The sequence below is a fragment of the Oculina patagonica genome, chromosome 1 (assembly GCF_052425735.1).
Source record: "Oculina patagonica isolate OP01 chromosome 1, crgOcupat, whole genome shotgun sequence".
Lineage (NCBI taxonomy): Eukaryota > Metazoa > Cnidaria > Anthozoa > Scleractinia > Oculinidae > Oculina > Oculina patagonica.
The window spans coordinates 16,952,495-16,977,247 of record NC_135758.1 but is presented as its reverse complement, the minus strand read 5'-3'; the positions used below and the strand labels follow the sequence as shown (position 1 = coordinate 16,977,247).

The 24,753-nt window shown below is 36.8% G+C and overlaps 1 protein-coding gene across 2 annotated transcripts; it reads left to right on the top strand.

Annotated features, from left to right (window-relative positions):
• The first annotated feature begins 960 nt into the window (after positions 1–960).
• On the top strand, positions 961–22,805 carry LOC144659365 (insulin-like peptide receptor). Of its 2 annotated transcripts, none has more exons than XM_078519783.1 (29): positions 961–1,338; positions 1,482–2,102; positions 5,960–6,138; positions 9,012–9,177; positions 9,772–9,918; positions 10,237–10,426; positions 10,628–10,845; positions 11,822–11,972; positions 12,112–12,174; positions 12,934–12,969; positions 13,372–13,559; positions 15,093–15,326; positions 15,829–16,055; positions 16,470–16,673; positions 16,985–17,060; positions 17,164–17,222; positions 17,355–17,426; positions 17,866–18,043; positions 18,159–18,288; positions 18,697–18,767; positions 19,195–19,337; positions 19,642–19,706; positions 19,959–20,085; positions 20,174–20,274; positions 20,491–20,546; positions 20,641–20,697; positions 21,143–21,215; positions 21,462–21,596; positions 22,088–22,805. In XM_078519783.1, exons 1-29 carry the CDS (start codon positions 1,260–1,262, stop codon positions 22,311–22,313), a joined length of 4,272 nt encoding a protein of 1,423 aa, XP_078375909.1. In that variant the 5' UTR covers positions 961–1,259; the 3' UTR covers positions 22,314–22,805. The 2 variants fall into 2 exon arrangements, with proteins under 2 accessions (XP_078375909.1, XP_078375904.1); XM_078519778.1 differs by having other exon boundaries at positions 15,829–16,076.
• The last annotated feature ends 1,948 nt before the right edge of the window (positions 22,806–24,753 follow it).

The window sequence follows — 24,753 nt, the reverse complement described above, 5'->3', positions numbered from 1 at the left end:
CATAAAAATCAATGAACTATTTACACAGACAAATCCCTTCAATAAACCCCGCTTTTGTGAAGAGAGGTACTCAAGTAATAGAGAAAGACACCCGACTAAGGCTCGTGCTTTTTTCTCTACAGTTTTTTCGTGCTATCGTCACTTCCTCGTCCGTGCTTTATTTAATGATAAGAGAAGCCAAAGTCCTGTATTTATTTTAATTATATTTCTCCCATTAAACACGAAGTGTATTTCGCGGAAACGAGAGAAATTTAGAAGACGCGGCTCAGGCGAGTGTTTTATGATGTTATGCTGATCTTTTTTTCTTTGTTTTTGTTTTTTCTACTGACGGCAAAGATGTAGAAAAAGGAACCAATTCGAAAACGACGATTGAAAGCAAACTTAAATAATAAAACTGAAGGGAGATTAAACATGTTAAAAAGCAGGTACAATTTGAAGCTATATATTTTTATTTTACCAATTTATATACTGTACTATTTTTCTATTACAGTACATGTTTTCTATCACGTTCCAAGTTAGGGCCTTCAGTTATTAAAATTCAATAATTTAGGAATTATTTACACGAGTATACGCCACGGCCGTTGTTTGCACTTTGCTTTTATCTATTTGCTTATTGGATTTATATCCGCCTTGAGAGTAAGTGCCGCAAAAGCTAATCAAAATTCTTGAATATTGTTATTTTGTGCTGTGCCGATACTGAACAATGGCTGTCCGACTCCCACAGACAGAAAATATCAATTTCTAGTCACGTTTTTATTTCAGAATTACGGCATTTTTATACCGAGATTTCAATGATGTCTTAAGTGAAAACAAAGTAAATTTGCAGGCAAATGAAGTGTGAAAAAATTTGACTTTTTGCCCTTTGGCATGTTTAGTGATTGTCATTTATTATTTGGAGAGGATGTGAGGTCACCGTGACGTGCGAGGGTATTATATGCAGTACATGTTGATGTTGGATTTGCATTGATCGACATTGAGTTTCCCGAACGTCGAGTACAGGGGCAAGTTTGTGTAGTCTAACTTCAAAAGCTTCTGCTTAACAAGCAGCCCTGCTGTCATTGTGAAGGAAAATTCGACGCTTTTATCTGTGTAGATTGATTCATTTTGAAAAGAAGAAGTCGGAAATTGTGTGGTACATTTATAGCGGGAATTGCACCTTGAAGCCAAGTGTCGCATCATGCTTCACTGCCTCCTATGTACGAGCGAGTGGCTTTTATAAACCCTGGATTGTGTAGTCTTTGGTTTTCATCTTGAAGATTATGAGGAAAGACATTCTTTTGACTTTTTTGCTTCTATCAAGCTGTGGTCTCAACAATGGAGAAGAAGCAAATTTCAAACGTAAGTATTTCAAATTGACGCCAGCGGAAGCTACAAGAAGCCGCGACAAGTTTTTCACAGTACGATTGAAAATTGGGATTCCGAAAATTGTTTATTATAATGTCAAATGCATTTGTCTCACGCTTTATTGTTTTCATCTGTAGTTTGCAAAGGGAAGGATTCTCCTTTTGGAGGACGAGCACCACCTCTGGTTTTGAAAATAAATCGAGAGAAATGTGACAATTGTAAATCTTTGGAAAATTGCACAACATACGAAGGCAGCATTCAAATACAGATCGTGAGGAGATCGAAGGATGCTGTTATGAAACAACTCCGTTTTCCCAAGCTTACAGAAATCACCGGTCATTTGCTAGTTTCCTTGGTTTACGGTGAGCGTAGCTTGAAAGAGATTTTTCCTAACCTGGCCGTGATTCGAGGGCGCGAGTTGTTTCTCGGTTATTCTCTTGTCATTTATGAGAACGATGGACTCGAGGAAGTCAACCTTCCTTCTCTAACTACGATTCTGGATGGCGGCGTACGCATCGAGAAAAACATCAATTTATGTTACGTTAAGACAATACGGTGGAAATCGATTATGAGAACTACTACAGACGACGATCAATTCTTCTCGCTGTATTTAAATTCGAACAATAATGATTGCTATGATGAATGCTTCCAAGCTCCGGGTGGGCACAGAAAATGCACGCCACCGGCCGGTCACGGCAGTTTAACAAATCAACACTGCTGGGCTCCGGGAAATCAACAAAACGACGATTGCCAGTCATGTAAGTACCAACATTTTGTTATGATTTAATTCTGTAGTATTTTGAACGCCCAAGATTACATTAAAAATAATACAAACTGGTTGAAAACTAATCCGCTTCTAACACCTTCGATCTTTCCGCTATTAAAATTTATGTATTAAGTTACACTTCTAGCTTAAGCTTATATATTTAATTACAATTGTTCGCTTTACGATTTCAATTACCGGTACATTTGAATGAAAGGAACAGTTTTTCATTGAATTATTGTGTAATTGGTGCCGTTTGCATGAAGGATTTTTCCGGTTCTGTGCCTTCCATTTAGCAATTACCAACAGGAAAAATAATCATGTTTATTTTGGTAGCGAAGTGACCTACTGTACAATGTTTATAATTTAGGTTATTTGCATATTTTGGAAAAGAAATAAGAAGTATATCTTTATCAGTTTATATCTATATATGAAGCCATGACTTTTTAATTTAGTTAAAAATCAAGGTAGGACAAAACTCCCTAAGAAATCTCATATTTGTCATAGAAAAAATGATAATTTAATTTACGTCTGACTCAATAGATTGATTTACACCTTTGACATTAGACTCATTATATAACTATATGACAATAATAGAATACCTTATGTCAATCAAAACATGATTTTATGGGTCCTATGAAAAATTGCACAAAAAAGTTGTTTAAAGATGAATTCCAGTCCGTACTGCGCAATCTCGGCTGCAATGTTTATGTGAGCCCACCACGAAGAAATGTTTACAAGCAAAACTAAAAATTCCGCGACAAACTTACCTTTTTCTTCATTATTAACGCCAGATATCCTTGCAGAACAAATAATAACGAGTAGAAGAACCTTGACGCTATTTCAAACCGACGTTTCAGCTCATCGGAAAATCTGGAACGAAACGAACTGTAATGGCGGACTAAAAAACTTCATGTATGCTGTCACCGAAGTGTAACGTTTCAACGAATTCAAAACAAAAACGAAAACAAACCCCGAGTCTGCGCAGTACGGACTGGAAATCAGCTTTAATACTTGTAAGCTGTTGTCAGTTTTCTCCCATATTAATTTTTTTGCTGTTTGTTGTTGACAGTTGCTCTCCTAACAATAGAAAATTGATTTAAAAAAATTGACATCATATCTCACACTAAGTAAAGACTTGGGTGACACAGAGGTTAACTTGTAATATGACACCAGGCAGACCTTGGGAAACTTGGGGCGGATTGTTTATTTGTTCTTGGAGGGTTTGTGCCAGTTGTCATGCACAGTGTTTTGAGGCTTTTAAAGTGGATTAGTTTTTCTGGGTGAACCTATTCCATTGAATGACAGAATGTTGGAATGGCACCAGTTTCCTTGTAGTTTGCGTTAACCCCGGTTTGCTTGCAGTTTTATTTTTATTTGTTGGTTAAGACAATGTATAGTATTGCCCAAACCAACAAATAAACTGTAAGCAAACCTGTACCATTCTGTCATTCCACCATTGTGCTAAATAGGATCATCCATTTTTCTCGCAGCACTATCTATATGACAGTGTGCAGACGTAAGAGAAATAACCCCTTCTCTTATATTAATGCATCTTGGGACTGGAAAAATAAAGTTTGCATTATTTGTTGATTATGAAAAGAAGCTAAGTCCAAGCAGTGTAGAAATGGTGAGGTTCCTTTGTTACTGGGTATATTCGGCAATTGTTTGTTGTATTCATGTCCCTGGTTGTTTAAAGGGTGGATAATGCTATCCACTGGATAAACTGCTATCCAATGGATAAGTGTTGACAAAACAAACTACACCATCTACTGGATAGTGATTAATCTGGTGGTTTAAAATTTTTTCAATCACTTTGATTTTGATTTTTTTATTGTGTCATATTCATTATCGTAAACAAAAGAAAATAAAAATTTTAAACCAAAGATAAATTTAAACCACAACAGATATTTAAACAACCGGGTCGACCTGGGTTGACCCGTGTTGTGGTTCAATGTAAGTCGCTGGCAGGGATTAGTTTAAACCAGTTTTATAATTCTTTACAAATTGTTGCTATGGTGTAGGTTAGATTTGGGATTACCGGTACGTAAGATTTAGTATGAGAATACACAAATGGTGAAAAAAGCACTCCTGCTCCAGAGAAAAACTTTCTTGAGCTACTTTACACCAGTAGCCATTATCTAATCCTAGCTATAGTAACCCGTCCTTAACAGATTGTGTTTCCTTTTTTCAGGAAGGACTAGGAGTTGGTTTCTAAATTTTTATGTTTTAAAAAATTCTTGGAGACAACTGTTTTTGGGTGAAGCAGTGTATGGCAAGGCAGAAAATGTAATATGTTCAGTTGGAGTGCAGTCTGCCACAGACACATATTTATAGCTCTTACCATGCAGAGAACTTTTTTGCGTCGATGATTACTAATTTCATGATGTGTATTATTTCTATGATCATGTGGATGTCACATGTTGATCAATAATATTAATTATCTCATTTTTGGAAATTTAGTCATCAACAGTTGAAGGGTCAGTGGTAGAAATTCAAGTAATGATATTGTTTCTAATGAGTGAATGCTTCATGCAACAATATCTCCATGTCAATATTCCTGATAGGTATGGGCAGGCCAGCTAGCGTACCCACAGTATGTGTTCTTAAGTTGTGGTGAACCATGATCAATATGCTCATTTCAGAATCTATAACTGTGCTATTTATTGCACTAGCAGGGCTGCAAATAATTTTTTTCACTTGGAAGGACCTACCGGTATGTCCTACTAAGACACCATCTTGGTCAGACAAGACAAAAGTGTGGTCGAACAAAACAAATGACTTAGTGTGGTCAGACAATTTTACATTTCATTTCTGCCATAAAGTGATTTATGGCAGAAAAAAATTACTGATCCGGACATCCTGTCCAACCACATTTGGGATTCCATCAGACATGAACAAATTTCGGTCAGCCAATGTCAGATGACGGACTGTTATTTGCAGGCCTCCACTAGTGAAAGTAAATGGCCAACAGGTGACGTTTGTATGATGAGTTAGTTATGCTGTCAGCAATATAAAAAGCCTTGCATTAAACAAACAAGCCATCTATAATTTATACTATGTAGTGCACGGCAAATGATTTACAACCATTGGATATTGACCATGAGAAATAGCTGGAAATATTGGTAGCCAAAATATTTTTAAGTGAAATAATTGAACAGAAAGTGTTTTTTGAATAGATAAATAATTTGCTAATTTGTTATTGTGGTATTTGATGGAGTGATATTGGATTCATTGAAATTCACAAGCCAATATAAGATGTTCTTATTGTAAACAGTGAATGACACATAATTAGTTGATTTTCCTTAGTGGCCTTGGGCTAATTAAAAACTCCAGTATTTTAAGATCCAAATTCTGTTTAGTTAGGGCGAAAACAATACATTTCTCCTTTATTAAGTATTAATATCAGTCATACCTTAGGCATACATGTACCCATAGTTATGTTTTGACATACCCAATTTCACCTTAAGATAAAAAGAACATGTTTTGTGTAGTTTATATCTAACTAACAATACTTGATGAACTGTATAAATAATTAAGCAAAATGCAAAGTTGCGGTATCAAGAAAAAAAAAAGAGTTTGATGGTTAAAAACATTCTTAAATTTTGCGATCCTAATCCTGATCCTTCAGTGATTTGCAAAAGTTTCAACATTGAAACCCATGTGAAATAAAACATATCAAGGTGATTTATAAAACAATTAACTTACAGGTAATAAGAGTTTCTTTAGAACAAACAATTTCTTGCAGCTAATAAAAGACAAAGACATGACTGTATAAGCCTTTGGGCTGAGCAAGTTAATATTTCAGTTAGGGTGTAATTTTGATTCTAAAATTGTTCTTTATATTTTCAGTATGTGACATGAAGTGCGGAGAATGGGGCTGCTTGAAAGGTTCACAACTGTGTTGTCACAAAGAGTGCTTGGGAGGATGTTTTGCTTATTTAAACTCTGCACGTCACTGTTATGCTTGCAGACATCTCCGTATGCCAGATGGTGAATGTGTTGAAAGATGCCCATCTCCCTTTTATGAGGTACAAATAAAGTATTTGAAGATTTTGTAATATTTGGTTATAGTGTCAGAGAGTTTTAAAGTCTTTGGAAATGGACTACTGAGTAGATGTTTGGGAGGCCTGTTTAAGAGACTTCCCTGCCAGTTTACAATACCATCAATTCTTTATTGTGCCAGTGCCACTGCTTTGGCTACATCCCTACTTTTCACCCCACCTTGTTTCTCTTTTTCTCAACAGTCCTTCTCCAAGTGGTCATTAGTAAATAAATTGGATTTTGAGTATTAAGGCCCCTGTCAATTCAACTGAGTATTGGTCGACACTATTAACGAAGTGTTGGCGGATATTAATCGGTCGATACTTTATCAACATGTCAAGCAACACATGGCCGATATGTCAATCAATACTCAGCTAATATAAATGTTGGTGGACGTGTTGACTGACTTGGTAGACCCTCTGTTGCCTAAACTGGTCAACACTTGGTCGTTATGTTGTTCGTTATGTTACAATTAACTGTCAGCAGCAAATAGGCCAACTTTCAGTGGTATATAATATTATACTAGTTATGCAATGTTTTCAAGTGGCATGCTTTAAAAAATCCCACAAGTGACTAGATTTTTCAGTTTTCACACAAGCTAGCTTTAACTGTTATATGATGATGATGGATGTACCATCTAAACGTGTCTGCAAAATTAAGAAATGTTTTTTTGAAGTTTTTGTGCCTAGGGCCTAGGCCGCCTAGCCCCTAGGCAATATGTGATCGAACCACTTTGTGATGGAAGATATTCTTGTTAACAATAGAATTGTCAATCGATCCAATCAGAACAGAGCATTTCGTCATTGCGTCAGCGATACGTCGACCCGTTCTCGTTCGATCTGGTAAAACTTGTAGAGGTGTATTGCTGTATTCTTCGAAAGGTGCTGTATTTTCGTTGAAGATAATTTCAGTTCGGGAAAAAGAAAGACGAAGGTTCGTGGAAGATCACCGCGAAATTCCTCTCAACTACTCATGAAGATTGGGGATAAGATGGTTACGTACACTGCTTTCAACGATGCTATTCAGAGCTTCTTAACCAATATCAAGTGTGACACCGCCGTAATCGTGGACTTTGTGCGGATTCTGAACACTTTACAAAGCAAAATGGTAATGTACAGTGTTGCTTCGAATTTTGATGGAATTTTTGGAAGAATCGGTTATTAAAAGCCGCCGCGAGCAGCCAAAATTCAAAACATTTGCTTGTGTAGCGGAATCTCACGTCTTTCAAGTTTTCGCTATTTTGTCGGTTTTAAATACATTCCTTATCTTGATATGAATGAAAATAAATCTGAAACAGAATTTCTTTCAAGTTTCTTTGATTTTTCTATATCTCTTAAACTTAAAAGTTCGAAATTTTAGGCAACATATATAAACTTATTAATAAGATTTAAGACAAAAGTTATAGCCGATAAGCGTCTTTACGGCGAGCCGTACGTCTTGTGTTACTTTCAGGTAAGCCGCTTTTTGTTTTGAATTGAGAATTATTACAGTACTTCAAAAAGGAAATTGAGTTTTTTTTATTGAAGGTTAAATGGAAGCAATTGAAAGTATCGTGAGTCGAGTTCAAGGGACGATTTTAAGCCAATTTTACGCTGCTTCACGCTGCTCAAACACACTGCTGTGTTTCGTAAATAATTTCATCTCTAATTACCTGAGTTACTGACTTTCTCCATCAAGGCCACAAAAGTCAGAAATTAACACTATTCGCGGTCAGAATGTCATTTTTAATAGGGTACATAAATAGATTGCATTCGCCATGTTGAATTTAATAAAATCGCGAAGTTTCGGGAGAACTGATTCAAATTCGATAAAATACAGCAATTCATTTTGAGATATTTGTAGGTGAAGAAATTTTGTTAACTGAGGGTGGGTGCGCTAAAAGTTTTGAGTTTTTTGTACCACGGTCTTCTGATCGTTTCTGTCACTGCTTTAAAATATCTTTATACCACTACCAGCATCCTCACGCAGTCTTCGACTGCCTGTTATTGTTACATGTACCATAGTTTTTATGTGTCTTGATTCACTGTTGTTTCGGCAGCATTAATTTACTTTGTTTGGTTACTGTTATTTTTGTTGTGTTCTTTAAGAAACATTCCTGTTATGATCATAATTTCTCAGTATCATACTCGTATTTTATTATTTTTATTGCCTAATTCTCAGTTTTTGCCATCAAAGACGTACATTATTTCAGCAGCATGTACTTATTTCATGCTGTTCCTGTCATTATGTTCTGTTCTCGACTACATTTACATATACCATTGCTGTTATATGATCATTTATTTCATAAATAATCATTTGTTACCATTATACTAGGTTTATCATTCTTATTGCCTAATAAAGATATGGCACAACGTTGGGAAACAGTCTACTTTATTGAAATATTTGTTATTACAAATTACATATAATCATTACACTCAGTTCCACACTCCAGATACTTTAAGCTGACTGAGCAATTTTGTAGGATTGTTTAGGTAACAACCAAGGGCAATCATTAACCAATCATTTGTTATGCTTCTTAACCAAGCAATCCTGTACACGAACAAATATCCGCGCATATTTTAAAGCAAATTAGAGGTACGAGGGAGACTTCCAATTTCTACAATCACAAGTGGCTTTCAGCCCTAGGCACACGTACGCATTGCGGACCTATTTTTAACAGTGTTGTTGCTGTCTGGACCACTCATCATTAAGGTTTAACAACTTTGAGAAGAACATAATCACTAGTTTTGTCAAAAATTTATGATCACAAATCACAGTTACTGGCAGAAGTACCGGTAATTGTTAATAATAATTAATTATCAAATATTATTTATAACCGATAAAATTATGCTTACGGTCCTGGACGTTTTGTTGTTTTTAGGTTGATGAATTTAAATGTCTGACCAAGTGCCCTCGTGGGTATTTAAAACTAGAATCTAGTCAAGGTAGGAAGTGTGTAAAGGTGTGCCCAGCTGGTTACCAAAAAGAGTCTGCATTTCCCTTTGGAGGACAGTGTGTCAAGTGCAAGGTAGAGAAATGTCCAAGAGGTATGTTTGTGTTAGCAATTGATGAGCAATAATTTGATCATTGCTTTTACTAAATTATAAGCACCAAAAGCCATTAAAAAAGCTTGGGCTTCTTCGCTTAACTTTGCTCAGAGAATTTGGTCCATTTTTCTCCTAAATTGAAGGAATTAAAGAAAGATTGATGATCTTGGAGTGGTTTCAAAGCCACCTTACATTTGCAAAGTTAAGGTGGCTCTGAAACCACTCCGTAGAAATTTTTTTAATTTTGCAAAAAGTTGCATGTTTACATGCTGATCATTACTCAATAAGAAAACACGAGGGTCACCAATATACACGCTTAAAGCAAAATAAGGGTGTTTTTAACAGTTTATACTGTTGCTATGGTGACAAGTAACTCCTTGAAAATGACCACAACTTGTTCAGCAATGATTGGACATTTGTTTGATATCATGATTGTAGCAGCAACTGATAAAGATTTGTAGTGCTGACCCATCAAAGTAAAAGAGCTAAAAAGTGCTGGAAACCATTGTGAACCTCCATAAAGTCAACAAAAGTCTCATAAGATGAACACTTGCTCTCTCATGAATTATTGTTTTAATTTTTTTGCACATATAGTTTGTAAGACCACAGACAAAACAGACGTATCATCAGAAAACGATGAAAAGCCACCCATTGATTCACTGGCATCTCTGGCTATGTACAAAGGCTGCACAGAAATCAATGGAAACTTGATTATTAACATAAGAGGAAGTGGTGGTTCAGGTCTGTAAAGTTATGCATTTTTCCTGGTACGGTATTCTTTTCTTACCATTTCTTTTTCGCTGCAGTAAAGAATAATCCATCTAATTTATATTTAAAGCAGCAAGCCATCAAGTCCTGATTATAAGTCCCTTGATGATATTGCAACATTTCATCATGTCTTACCCAAACTCAGCAAACTCACAAAGGACTGTGAACTGTCTCTTCACTGGATGATGAACCAAAATGCACAATTATTTATTTTAGTGCAGTTGGAAGTGAATTGCTTCCTTCATATAAATAAATGACTAAACAGACTTCCCTCTTTCTACTCCCTACTAGGTATTGGAACAAGACTTGATGAGAATTTGGGACAAATTGAAAAAGTGAAGGGTTACATTGTGATCCGTGAGTCTGCATCTCTCAAGTCTTTGAACTTTCTCAAGAATCTGAAAGAAATTAAACCAATGGAGCTGCCAGTTCTACAGAACAATGGACCTGTGATATTTAAACCAGATTTGTACAATGACAGGTATGTATAGTGTAGCAGCCACTGATTGTGATTTGTTAATGTCAATTGAAAAAGAATCTCACTGACTCTGATCATTACACTTCCCAGTTTCTGGTTAATTCCTTAGTTCAACATGTCCTTGATTGTGCATGGTGTGTCAGCTACAGTGTATGTGACGAAAATGCGACGTGACAAGTTCTAACCTTTTTATTTCATGTTCAGGTATGCATTGGCTATTCTCGACAACCCAAAGCTTGAGGCTATGTGGCCATTTGAGCAGAATCTAACCATTAGCAAGGGTGGAATAATGGTGCATTTGAATCCTTTCCTGTGTCCAAGCAGGATCAGTCCACTTGTGAACGACATCCTAAAGTGGGACAAGAATGACACCGACAGAAAGATTGATATTTCTGACACCACCAATGGAAATGCTATGGCATGTAAGTGTGAAGAAGAATCAGGGGACTTATAGGCTGGTTCTCTCATGCTGTAAGGAGTAGGGAAGACTTTCATTATATAAAAGACAGTACAGTGACAGTGTGATCACCAGAATCCCTTTTTGGGTGTAGTTCAAGTTCATTTGAACCCCTAAGAGATCTAGAGGGTCACTGACAGTTGGGAATGTGAGTTGAATGTAAACTTTCAGCTAACAATTGGATCAAATGAGGGATCAAACATTCTTGATCATGAGGCCCATCAAAAATTTAGGTTGGGTTTAAATTTGTTTAATAAGTACACACAGGACTCCCAGAAAGTGCATGAGAATTTCAGTCTAATTTTAACTCTTACCAATAAACTATGTGAAAGTACAGTAGAACCCTGGTAACTCGAACTCTGAGGGGAAACGAAAAACAGTTCGAGTTAGCGGGGTTTCGAGTTATCAGGGTTGATTTAATATTTAATTTGCCAAGTTAATAATTGATAGTTTATCGATTTTTCAGCACTTCAGTTCACAGTACAGTGCAAATAAAACTTATCTCGTCAGAAACTACCACACGATTATATATTTTCATGATAAGGGTGGAAAATGACTGTCAGATATGTGATCTATTCATTGCTGTAATTAAAATCAAATTGCTGTAGTGTTTGTTTTAGTGTTTAAATTCGATTACATGAGAAGATGAGCTAATGGGATATTCAATGGGAATCTGTGGTGAGCTGCAAGAACCAAAATCTCGAGTTATCGGGGTAAATTTGACCCAAATTTTGATCAAGGGAAACGAAATTTAGTTCGAGTTAGCAGGGTTTTCAAGTTATCCGAGCTTGAGTTAACCAAGTAAAAATAACTAAAGAGTGATGTCAAATCCAAGGGAAATGGAAGTTTGTTCGAGTTAGCGGGGTTATTCGAGTTATCCAAGTTCGAGTTACCAGGGTTCTACTGTATAATTATGTTGTTTTTATTCTGTTGATCTGCAGGTGATGTTCGTAAAATAAATGTGACCTTACAGGAAGTAAAAATAGCTCCAAGAGGAATAAGATGTAAACCAGTCTGCATGAAAGTGGAATGGAATGAAGTTTTTGATGATTACAGAACTGTGTTGTTTTACACTGTGTCTTTCAGAGAGGCGTAAGTGTTTCACCGAAATGTTTGCTGTTTTATTGTTTGACATTATGTAATTTGTTTTTATTATAATTATAATTATTATTATTATTATTATTATTATTATTATTATTATTATTATTAATAACTGTCTATACCTTTTCAGCCCAAATAGAAAGATCACAGAGTATGATGATGTGGACGCCTGTAGCAGTGAGAGTGAAAATGTGTAAGTTAAGTTTATCTGGGCAAAGTTATTTGGCCATTGAATTTTGGGGGGCTTTACATTGTTCCTTGGTAAAACATTTACTCTTATAGTGCATCTCTCCATGTAGTGGTACAGATGGGCAAGTACTCTAGCAAATTAATCAAAAGGCCCTTTGGGGGCCTCATGACACCCTTTCTGAGGGTGAAATTGGTGGAAACAAATAGCTGTGTTAAAGAAAATGTTGCATAAAACTGTTCACCCTAAATATATATATTTTCTTTTTGGACTTCCTTTCATTTCAAGTCGACTCATATTCTCATGACATGTGCTAGTGACATAACACAAGGCAAACATTATTGGGGGAGGGGGGGGGGAGAACCTATGATAGCCTAGCATCCCATCCAGAGGGGAAGCGATACTCCTTGGTTTCCTTATAGTCTTTCAATGCTGTGGAAACCAGAGGTTAACTCTGGCCTGGTAAGCTATCAAAGAATCCAGAAAATGTTCATATTTGTGTGAGCATCCTGTCTAAGCATGGTTTCCATGAAAACATCAATTCAGGTGGACAAGTATTTGACATACTAAAATGTTTCCTAGTGCTAGAAATTTTGATCATAGCTCGAAATTTACACACTCAGCTACTTTCTGTACTGCCCTCTTCAGTCAAGCAATTTGCTGATCTTTTGGGAAAAGTTTGAACATGAGGTGATTTCTGTTGTGTAAAAAGGATGTTACCAGTATCTTTTTACATGACTGTATGTTCTGTTATTTGTTATGCAGCTGGACAAGAGTGGATCATGTTGTGGGGACCCCTGAGTAAGTGGACTGATAATAATGTTACCACAAATTATGATTATTAGGATTTAAATAAAGTGCGCATGTAAATTGAAGGCCGTAAAAACTCTATTTATTATTTTTTTTATTTCATGATGTTTAGCTGGCAGTTAGTGTATATGATGATGATAACCAGTATGAAAAATAATACCTATTAATTTTTAAAATCCTCGTCATACTGTACTTGGTAGATTTGTTAAAAAAATATGCTAAGTTCGTAAAGAAGTTGTTGTACTTCACCATGCAAGCTTTGTGCTCATATGTTTCAGAAGTGTTTTTTTTTTGTGTGTGTGTATAAAGCTGATGATTCCTTACTGTGGACTGCTGTACATAATGTATCCCAATACTGACTCATTTATTTATTTTTTTCAATTTTTTTTTCAGAGTAAATGTCACCATTTTCAAGAAAAATGGCACTAAACCAAACAGTTTGTCAACCAAGCCTCGCAAAATTGTGAAGTACATCTCCAAACTGAATCCTTTTACCCTGTATGCTTTTCAAGTTGAGGCAGTGGTGCTGAAGAATGAAGGAGCTAAGAGTGATCTGGTGTTTATTCAGACTAAGGAAAGTGGTATGTTTAGTATGAAAACCAAGAATGAAATGTTTATGTCTCTTATTCTTATTCATGTTTTGTGAAACAAGTCCATATCGAACCAATTAATCTAAAAAAATCTGTTTGCAAAAACAAGATGAAATGTTTGGAGTGTCGACATCAGACTAGGTTTGGTTAATCAAAGAAAGATGTTTTGGGCAGTTGATGATGAATAATATGCAGTAATATCAATAGTTTTAGTTTGAAGGCCATGCAGACACTGTGCACAGTGATACCACACTATTATGTAGAAAAAATTTAGAGAGAATTTCAACACTGACCATTCAACTGAAATTAAGTTAAATTGTTTTAACCTTAAATTGATGAGTAGCATTCATGAAGAGGTTTAGCATTCATCACTTCTTTGTTAGGTGCCCAGTATACATCCTGATAAGTAGCACTGCTCTTGTTGTAACTCAGTTAAATAATTAACTAGTGGGGTTTTTCACACTTTCTGGTAACTGTTTATTGGCTGAAACTGTTAATTTACTTCAATTACTTTCTCTTTCAATTGACCATTAGCTATCTCAGATTTCTGCTGTTTTGTTCAGTGTGTTTGACTTATTTTCTCTTTACAAGTGGTCTGTGAGTACAAGTCTGTTGTTTATATAATTATTTTGCAACCAAAACCAGAACAGCAAAGTCATTTTGGAAATGAAGTACAGGACAAAAAGTGAAATACCGGTACATCAAATTAAATTTAAATCCCAGACAGATATTATCCTGTTTTAATAAACATAAAATGAATTAAAAGGCTAGTAGGAGTAGTGCTATGAAAACTAAGTATACGTTTTTGTTACTTATTCTACAGTTATTGGTCCAAATGAATAATACTTCTAAATAAGCTGCACAAATTGAGAAATTAACAAATAGTTAATAAAATTACACCCAACTGGAATGTGAGCCCTTGTCGGATTTAGCAATATTATTTGATTGTCTATTTCAAAGATCATTTTGTGAAGAATTATTGCAATACCCATATCACTGTGGAACCAGGCTTCCATCATTGTATAATTAATTTTACCTTTGGTACAATTATCTAGTATTTCCCTTTGTTTTATATTCATTGTCATTTATTACCATACACCAAATTATGCCAAAGGGCAAAATTGAACTACAGTATTCATGTTGTAGTTTAAAAAATTTCAAGTCAAAATGATTTCAAACTAGCTTGATTTGTGTATACTTTGTTTAAGGAAGCTATGTCACAGATGACAGCACATCTTGAAAAAATGGCCAATTTTTTCAAGTTTGTTGTCGGTAATCCATAATAAGTTTTCTCAGTCGTACCAATTCTTGTTTATTTCAGGTTTATTGTTTCTTTTTGGTGTTTTTACTTTTTATGTGAGGTTTCATCAACTTTAAAGTAATTGTGCATATTATTAAAATATTGGGACTTAATTCTGTGGACTATGGTAAAAAACTTGAAATTAAGATAAATAAAAATCAAAGGGGTTTGAAAGTCATTTTGAGGTAATGCTTATTTTACAATATGCATATACTTGCTTGCAGTGCCATCCCAGCCTGTGGGTCTTGAAGCAAACTACATCAGCTTTTCTGCATTGCTTGTCAAATGGCAGCTTCCTTTGTTTCCAAATGGAAACATCACCAAGTACATTGTGAAATATGACTCCAGCACCTACTCCCCTTGGGAACAAGATTTGGACTGGTGTAGTCGGCAAGTTTTTGGCAACAGCCCTGGAGGAGATAAGACGGAGGAAGGAAGTACAGATAAGACTCCTGATGGTAAGCCGTGAAGTAAACAACTATCTGGGGTGGGAGGGGGGGGGGGGGAGTCCCAATTATTTGGTTGGTGGCATGTGGTACATTTCCTGAAACCCAAGTTGCTCTTTTTTAGACTGAAATAATTTTGTGATTTTCCCTACTTACCCAAAAATCAAAACCCTATTTCAGACAAAGCCTACCCAGGGACTGTCTCGGTTTGCACAAAAATTTCAGAAGTCCATCATAGCACTTCTCGCGAGATAAATAATAACTAATAAAAAATAGTTTTAAGTCAGAATTATAGCTAATTGCTGCCCAATGTGCACAAAGCATACCCGATTTTTGACCAAAATGGTCAAACTTTATACCCTATTTTAGACTAAAACATCAACCTTTTTGGGCTGCACATACCTATATATCATTTTAGAATGGAGTATCCCCCTACCCCAGGACTAAGATTGACTTGACCAGAAAAATATTTTGCATTGTTTGAGACCTCATACGTGCGTTTTATATTCGGCAGGGAGCTGTAAAGTAAACATAACCTGCGACTGTGACAAGGACAAGAAAGAAGTTAAACCAGAAAAACAAGCAGCATTGTTTGCAAAGGAATTCCAAGACAAGTTGTACAAGACAATCTTTACAAAAGATACAGATGACAATGAACCTCCAACAAATGGTACCACAGTAACAACAACCGCCAGCCCTTCCACCAGTTCAAATCACACAAACTGCAGTAACAATGCACAGGTCAGGAATGACAAGAAAGAGGTGACAATGATTTGGGGGTGGGGTGTGGGGAGGGGCAGAGGAGGGTTAGGTTAGGGGGTCACCAATACAAAAGAGGCAGTTGACTTAGTTTGTAAAATGTGCAATCCAGAATAATTTTTTTTAGCACTTGAATCCTTCAATCCTGTTAATAAATAAATCTAAAGGAAAACATCAACATCCGCTTTCCAGAAGCAGTATTGTTTACAATGCACAAGGCTATGGCCGTTTAAAATATACATTTATATGATTTTACAAATAGAAAAACCTCTGCAAAACTGCAGCTCTACCTTCCTTTTGTTGTATCAAAGTAACTCCAGTCTGTACCATATTTTCTTCTTACCTTGCCATTATGGAAGGAATCAAGTTATATGGAACTGTATGTTGATTTTTCAGAATCCACTGTGTCAGCCAACAACAGCACCACCAAGCGGCCAAACAACAACATCAAAGGCATCAACCACCTCTGCCAAAACAGCCTCTACAAAGCCCACAGTTGCACCAACTAAACCTTCCTCTAATGTCACTTTGGTTGTTAATGGCAAGGTTAACCGTGTCACCCTGACAAAACTAAAACACTTTTCAGACTATACCATCACTGTAAGTTTGAGTTCTATACAAAGTTTTTTTAGGCTAATTTTATATGACCATAAAGTATTTGAATTAGGTGCATGATAAAGTTGGTTGCAGCAATTCTCAAACTAATGCAGACTAAAAGATTGACTGGCATTTTTAATGTAGTAGCTGTTTTTCTCTTCAAACATGAATCCTGGACCAAGGCAGTGGATTTTTAAAACCTTCCTTACTTAAGGAATGTTTTGGTACTTTACTCATTTCACCACTTAACACACAGGTGACTTATTTAAGTTAAAGTTGAGGTTCACATTGTTTAAGTTCTTCTTCTTTATCAGGTCTGTGCATGTACAAATGCCGGCTGTGCGACTGGAAGTTCCTGTGCGGTCACAAAAGGAATGACAAACAAAAAAGGTACCTGACAAAAACTTGATCTATATAATGTATATGGCTGTTGATAGGCACATCACAACAATAATTATTTAATTTTTATTATTTTTTTTCCTTTTTAATTCAGCTACAGCTGACAATCTTGGAGGACCCCTGAAAGTGACTTCTGACAACGTCACTAGAAGAGTAAGAAAAATATTTTTTATAAAGCTTTTTTCCACAATCAAGGTTTTTTGGGCTCCTTGTTAAGACTTGTCTTGCACTTTTAGTTTGTAAAAGTGCTTTTGTATAATGTCATTGCATTTGTATCTGTTGCAGTATTTTCTTTCATGGCATCCCCCAAAGGATCCCAATGGAGTGGTACTGAAGTATGATATAGAAATAAGAATGGTGAGTGGTCACTTTTTACTTGGTCATGGTACTGACATTTATTGGAAACAATTTAAGTAAGAGGGCATCTTCACCCCTTACCCACAACAGAACCCTGATTGCACAATGCCATTTGAAAGTCTTTTTTTTACAAATTTTTTAAAACAATGCAATGGAAAAAGGACGGAGCTGCACTCCCTGGCTCCTCCCTCCCCCCTTAAATCTGTCCATGTGTGTATGCATAGGAGTCGCAGCGATAACAAGTAAGTGAAGTGGTGTCTTTTCCCCGAGTGATGAATTTCTTAGTTCTCCTTACAACAGTGAGGAGAATAAGAAAACTAATCAAATATTGATATTGTATCTATGTTCTTCAGAATTTGTCAAGAACACTTATTTGTTGTTCCTCAAGATATCTTAACATCATACAAGCTATTGTGGTTGTTTTTGTTTTATTCTCCAGGACACCAATCCCGGTGTGATCCGATGTAAAGGTGGCAAAGATTCACAATATGTAGGAAAGATACCGCCTGGTGCTGATGGGAATTATTCTGCGCGTGTACGGGCCATTACACCTGCAGGCAATGGCTCTTGGAGTAACACAGTGGCCTTCTCCTTAGTTAATAAAGAGGAATCAACAAGTGAGTTTATATGGTTTTTAAATAGTTTCAAATACAAATTATTAATTCTGATTACTGTTGTTATAGTATTAATCTATAAATCCTCATGTTTCAAATCATATGTGCTTTCTTTCAGACCCTCCCATTCGGGAGACAGATTCCATGCCTCTTGGGACAGTCTTGGGTGCCAGCCTTGCGGCCAGTCTAGTGTTTGTGTTAGCTTGTGGGTTTGTGGTGTGGTATTTTGCGCGTAAGAGATATAAGAGGTAATGTTTTACTTTGTCTATTTCTATATCATTTATCATTCCACCCCTTCATCCACTGTAGCGGTTGACATGGCGACATGCTTGGAGGAACATGATTGCCATGTTACCAATTAGTGTCACTCAGGAGCTAATTTGGCGGGCTCCCTCAGGACCCAGTTTTGTGGCCTCGGACTGGACCCAGTTATATTTGGTCTTACTGTAATAGAGTTCAGTTTTCTTCATAAGAAATGTGTCAACAAGCCGACGGGAAGCTTTGCTGTGCTATTTACACATCACCTCGGGGCTTACCTTTCTGTACATAGGCCTTTACTTTCTGACCACTGGAAAATATCTGTTGTAGTCAGTAGAACAGTGTATGGCAGACATGTGCTTCGTCTACTGACAGATTGCTTGGTTTCATTACTTCAGGTACAGTGATGAACAGATTCCAGGTGTATTGTATGCTTCTGTTAACCCGGAATACATGACAGCCACTGATGGTATGATCCCCTTTTCATAAAATGTCCTTCGCTTGTTTGTTTTTGTTTTGTTGTCGTTATAATAGTTGTTTTGCGTTATATCATATATATACACACTTTATATCATACATTGTCAGTAACTTTTCCCTTGTTTGTTTGTTGTTGTTGCTTTGCTCTCCATCTAAAGACAATAACTTTCATTTTGGTTTGCCAAAAATAAAATAAATGCCAGAAAAACATAACACCATTGAGAGATCGGACAATAACAAATATGGGTTGTACCAATTGCCTCAATAAAATCCTTTTTTTAAAATATCTGAAGCTGCTTATAAATAAACTGTGCACTTTGTACGAACTGTGTCAAATCAATTGAGTATCAGTGTGCTGTAGGACTTCCTCATCAGTATGGAATCTGGCTGTATTAATGTTGTTGTTGTTGCGATTACAGTGTACATTGCTGACGAATGGGAGTTCCCGCGAGAGAAAATCAAGTTGGTTCGTGAACTAGGAAACGGTTCTTTCGGAATGGTTTACGAGGGAGAAGCTGAAGACATAACTCCTGATGTCCCTATACGCAGAGTAGCTGTCAAGGTAAAATAGACTGCGTTTCTTCCTTTCAGGTAGAAACTCGTCAAGGGGCTTTTTGCTCAGAGCGATTCAATTTACATGAATCTCCTGTATAGTAAAGTTGATTCAATTCGCTTCTTTTTTATCGGTCACTTGATGCAATTTTATTTTATCTACTATCTATTTAGCAAGTGGTACCTTATTCGAGTAAAATTTTGTCCACCACTCTCAACTCCTCTCTCATCAAAATGAGTACAGGTAAAAAGATAACTAGGGTGTGGAACTGAGAAATACGATGAACTAACATGTTGAATGTCTCTTGCTACAGACTGTCAGTGAAAACGCGTCCATACGAGACAGGGTGGACTTTCTCCAAGAGGCGTCTGTTATGAAGTAATGCTTTATTTTAGTAGAACATATCTTTTTATATTAATTCTTTTCTGCATGACCCTGTACGCAGTTTGGAAATTGTCTCACAACAAGCAAATTAATTAAAGAGAGTAACATATTCGTACAAACCTTAAGACCAATAATTACCTAATCTGATGGCTACAGTTAGAATCGTAAACAAAAATTCCCCTTGCTTTTATGTTCGGTATCTTCCTTGTTTTCTGCAGCTTAGTATCGTCTTTGTTTTCTCATCAGACAATTCTGCAGTAATCACGTGGTACGACTTCTGGGTGTGGTCTCGGAAGGGCAGCCTACATTGGTTATCATGGAACTAATGGAACTAGGCGATCTCAAGAACTTCCTACGATCTCGTCGGCCAGGGGTGAGCAAGATAGAATTTCTTTCTGAGATAAGAAACGTACTATACGTGTTTTCAAAAACTCTTACCGTTACTTTCTTGTTTTTAATAGGAAGGAACACTGCCTCCTCCTACCCTTCAAGAACTTCTTCAAATGGCTGGGGAGATTGCAGATGGAATGGCGTACCTTGCGGCTAGGAAATATGTTCACAGGTATAAACCATAACAACTTTAAACTAACAGTTTCTTTGTAAATACGAAATGCACTGTGTGGCCGGCACGAACCGACTGCTCAATGGCGAAGGCAAGTCTTATCGAACACAGACAAAGAACATTGGACTTTCTATCACAACAGAGCATGGGAGATTTTCCTTTGTCTTGCTAGACATAGTACTCGTTTTTCTAACAGCAAGTTTTCTTTTCTTACAGAGATCTCGCAGCACGAAATTGTATGGTGAACTCAGATTTCACGGTTAAAATAGGAGGTGAGGCCCTTTCTAATAAGTGTCTAACTTGTCAAAAGTTGTCTGTGGTATTATGCTTGTTTTGAATAGTAATCATGATCATCGTTTCTGACAGATTTTGGAATGACTCGCGATATTTACGAAACAGACTATTACAGAAAAGGAGGAAAAGGTAGGTTCATCTGTTCTGGCTAAACCTGTCCCACAATAAGCTGCTTTCCATTCTCACGCACATTCTTATTCACGTGTGAAGCCCCACCCTCCCACCCCCGTCACCTAATCACTGCAATCATGTATCAGCCGCTACTGGATGTTAGGTTGTATCCTGTTCAAACAACCGATGCTTACAAGCCTTTAAATTGTTTTACCAAATCGTGTAGGAAAGTGGTAGAGCTGACATTCAACGAGTCTGGAAGGCCACCAGTTCGACTACCTTCAGGGACTGTATGATTTTAGGCAGATCAGTGGCTTTTACGTTATTAATAGAACAATACCTTTACAAACGACATTCGCCAAGCAAGCAGCATTTTTACATCTACACGTACACTTAATTAAATGATCGTGTCACATCTTCTGCAATATGTTGCTTTTGACGAATTAATTCTAACGATGCTTAGGTTTACTTCCCGTACGCTGGATGGCGCCGGAGTCACTAAAAGATGGCGTTTTCACGAGTTACAGCGATGTTTGGTGAGTAGAACCTAAGTATTTATAACAGTTAAACAACACGATATGATTCTTTGACTGTCAGTGGCGATGATCCGTAGTGATTGTTTGATTGGAGGTAAGGAAAATTGCTTGCGCCCCCTATACCAGTAACTGGATGAACTTAGACCTCAATGACCGTCAATTTTATGAGGCAATACTCAACAATGTCACTAGTCTACGTAGATGATGAGCAGTAAATAGTTATAACGCATTTGTTTCACGTGACAGGTCATTTGGCGTGGTCATGTGGGAGATGGCTACATTGGCCTGCCAACCCTACCCTGGAAAGTCAAACGAAGAGGTGCTTAAATATGTGGTGGATGGCGGGCTCATGGAGAAACCAGAGGAATGTCCCGACAGGCTGTAAGTGACTTGCATGGCTTATCAGAATTTGTATAGTTTTCTAAAGCATTTGGTTTTCAAATCTATGTAAATTCGAAACTTGTAAATCACTCGTGCTCATGAAGGCATCCGCATAAACATTTCAACCTTGTAGCCTATCAGGTGTAATCGCTGGATGACTTTCCGTGATTGACAATAGCTACATGCTTTTTGTCTTAGTTCTGAGTGATTTGATCTGTATGATTACTTAAACTTTAATTTTTCTCATCGAAAAGCCAGTTCTGTTTTACTTATGGTAGCGAGTATCGGGTCTTGTTCCTGTACGCAAAATGGAATCCTTTCATAGATGAACTGCCGTTGCTAAGCGACGACATCAATCAGATTTAGAGGTGTCCCACCTTCTCATATCTGTTATAAGGTTTAAGGTCTCTTTCTTTGTAAGTTTTAGTTCTGTCGCTGAGATGTGGATTTTGATTGTGATTCTTACTTTTTGATCTTATTTTTTATTACAGATATGAAATGATGACGATATGTTGGCAGTTCAGCGCCAAAGCTCGGCCGACCTTTGTGTATCTGATCAGCCTCCTTGAGGAAGACTTGTCGGAAGATTTCCGTTATCTTTCGTTCTACCACACTCTTCCAGAAGATCAGTTAAAAGGACTGTTAAGCAGCCACTACAAACATAAGAACAGAGCCGAAACAACAGATTCTACAACTAATGTTGAATCTGCAGCTTGATAGTAAAGTGTTAGAAGTGCTGTCTATATACACATAATGGCATTGTAGTTAGGTCGGCCGTGGATTCGTTACCCTACACAGATTTGAAACTCCTAATGGCTGTTGTGACAAGTTTGTGTATCACTTCAAACGGAAACAATATCTGCGGCCTCAACCATCATAAACAACAGTAGCGGTTAATTCTCAGGACTTGGAACGTGAGACAAAAAAAAAACGAGTTGCACTACGGTTCATGTCAAGTGGGCATGTATAAAAAACTGTACAGGAATCAGCAAACTGAGAAGAAAAGCTTTGCTGTAAACTTGCCGCTGACATCCTTTATATTTTTAATTTTCAGTAAATGTATCATAAAGAGAAAGCTGTAATAAACTATATCTTTATATCGTAACCTCTTTATAGTTCGTGTCAGTGTATAAAGTGAATTCCTCTTCTAAAATAATCTATTATTTGTCATGTACGATCATTTCTTAAAAAAATAAATTTGCAACAAATTGACTGGACCATTTTAATAATATCCGTGTAATTTAAATGTCTGAACAAAGATCAAGTGATAATTAATTAGATGTGCACGTATAAAATTCGGTATGTTTGTAAAAGAAAAATAAACTTGTGTCAGAAATGTAAAAAAAATTGGGGTCACCCAACACGTTTTAGAAATAAAGCGCGTGGAAAACTACCCTAATTTTGAAAATTAGCGCACGTAATTCAGCATGGTTTACAGGGTCCATAGTTAAAAATATCGATGAGTAAACGGAAGCAAACGATCTTGGTCACATTTTGTAGAAGTTCCTCTGTTAAGTAAACAATTACTAGTGATTTTACTAAAACCGTGAAATAATTAGACTATTACACATTTAGATACTTTTAGACACTTATTCCATTGTTTTCTTTTGTTTTGTCTTGACTATTACGCACTTGTTGATAGCAAACTGCAAGCGAAGTTAACGCTGCGGCTACCCACCCTATATGTATTTAGCAAGTTTCCTCAGCGCGCGCGCTCGATGCATGACGGCGTGAAAATCTTTGGGTTTCTAGAGGGACAAGTTACTGTGACTGGAATTTTTGGTGCATAAAAGAATACCACATGATATGAAACTCAAAACGTGTCCAACAGTCGTTGATCAGTACGTATCTCTAAGCATACATGTATGTATGTATGTATGTATGTATGTATGTATACATAATCTATAACGACCTAATATACAAAACAAGCTCTTCAAAAGGGGCCTAATAAGCGGAAAAATTACATTTTTCTTTAAGAGCTTTAGCTTATATTCGGTATGGCTTATTTTCGTAGGAGTTTTGTGTCTAAGATTTTTTGACAGTATTCTTTGGAATTTTCTAATTTTACGTATCATATGCCGTAATGACAGAGAAAGAAAAACATAGGTAACACATACCTTGAAAGGTTCCAAGGCCTCGAGCCAATGGTTTCTATATTTTTCTAGTGCGTACACTTCTGGTATGTACGTCAATAGGATCTCAGACGCATCCCCCCCCCCTCTTGCTCAATCGCGGGGCTCAATCCTGCTTCCTATCTCCTGTATGTATTGGTCGGGGGGAGGGGGGGGGGGCAATTGAATTAAATGGAGGTTAAAACTGGAGACGGATGCGAGGTTTGGAGTGATTACGTCGGTCCGGAAGGATTTCTTTCTTCTTAAGAGTCTAAACTCAGACAAAATTAAGCCGCAAAATAGACGAATTCGGTTAACGTGTTTACATCCTTGTTGTCACAGATCATGTGATGGAACATTTGGGAGGTCACAATATTTGTGCAATTTGTCACACACAACTGAGTACTGTATGTACGAACTGAACTGTTGTAACCTCCCAAATGAATCATCACATGATCTGAATTGAGTGGCAACATGGATGTAAACACGTTAGTCGAATCCGTCTGTGGTGGAAACGAGTGGAAAGAAACCTGTGGAACGGGCGAGAAGTGACAAATGTCCATCGCTGTCATTGAACGACTGACATTCATTGAACCAACCAGGGCTCTTTGATGAAATTTCGATAAATCACAAAAAAGGACTTTAATCGGCTTGATTTCCTGGGCAAAGAAAATATTAACAAAGAAAAAAGGGTATTAAGGAATGAAAATAAAAAATATTGATTGTCCGCCAAAATCAACATGTAGCTGAATGGCAGTCGAACTTCGATGCTTCCTTTGTGACCAGCAATCAATCAAGCAATCAGGCCCAGACATGTTTCAACAACACGTGCTTCTCGCATGCAACAAAAGAAAAGGCTCTTTTACGACTAAAACAAATGGAAAAGTACAAATGCATGAATGAACATGATCAAAGTATATGTACCAAACAAAAGAATAAAGAATCGGAAACGTATACAAATATTAACATCGGGCAAAGAAAGCAAATCGTACTTGAGAGCGGAACATGTTTGGTTCTGTTGGGATTGCATAACCTCGCCGTAATAT

What these genes read in the sequence shown, in the direction of transcription:
- LOC144659365 (XM_078519778.1), top strand. Translation starts at nt 1,260, where the DNA reads ATGAGGAAAGACATTCTTTTGACTTTTTTGCTTCTATCAAGCTGTGGT. An exon ending in TTTCAGACTATACCATCACT is followed by an intron (nt 16,674 to 16,984) that starts GTAAGTTTGAGT and finishes CTTCTTTATCAG; the next exon opens with GTCTGTGCATGTACAAATGC. An exon ending in ACGAGTTACAGCGATGTTTG is followed by an intron (nt 21,216 to 21,461) that starts GTGAGTAGAACC and finishes TTCACGTGACAG; the next exon opens with GTCATTTGGCGTGGTCATGT.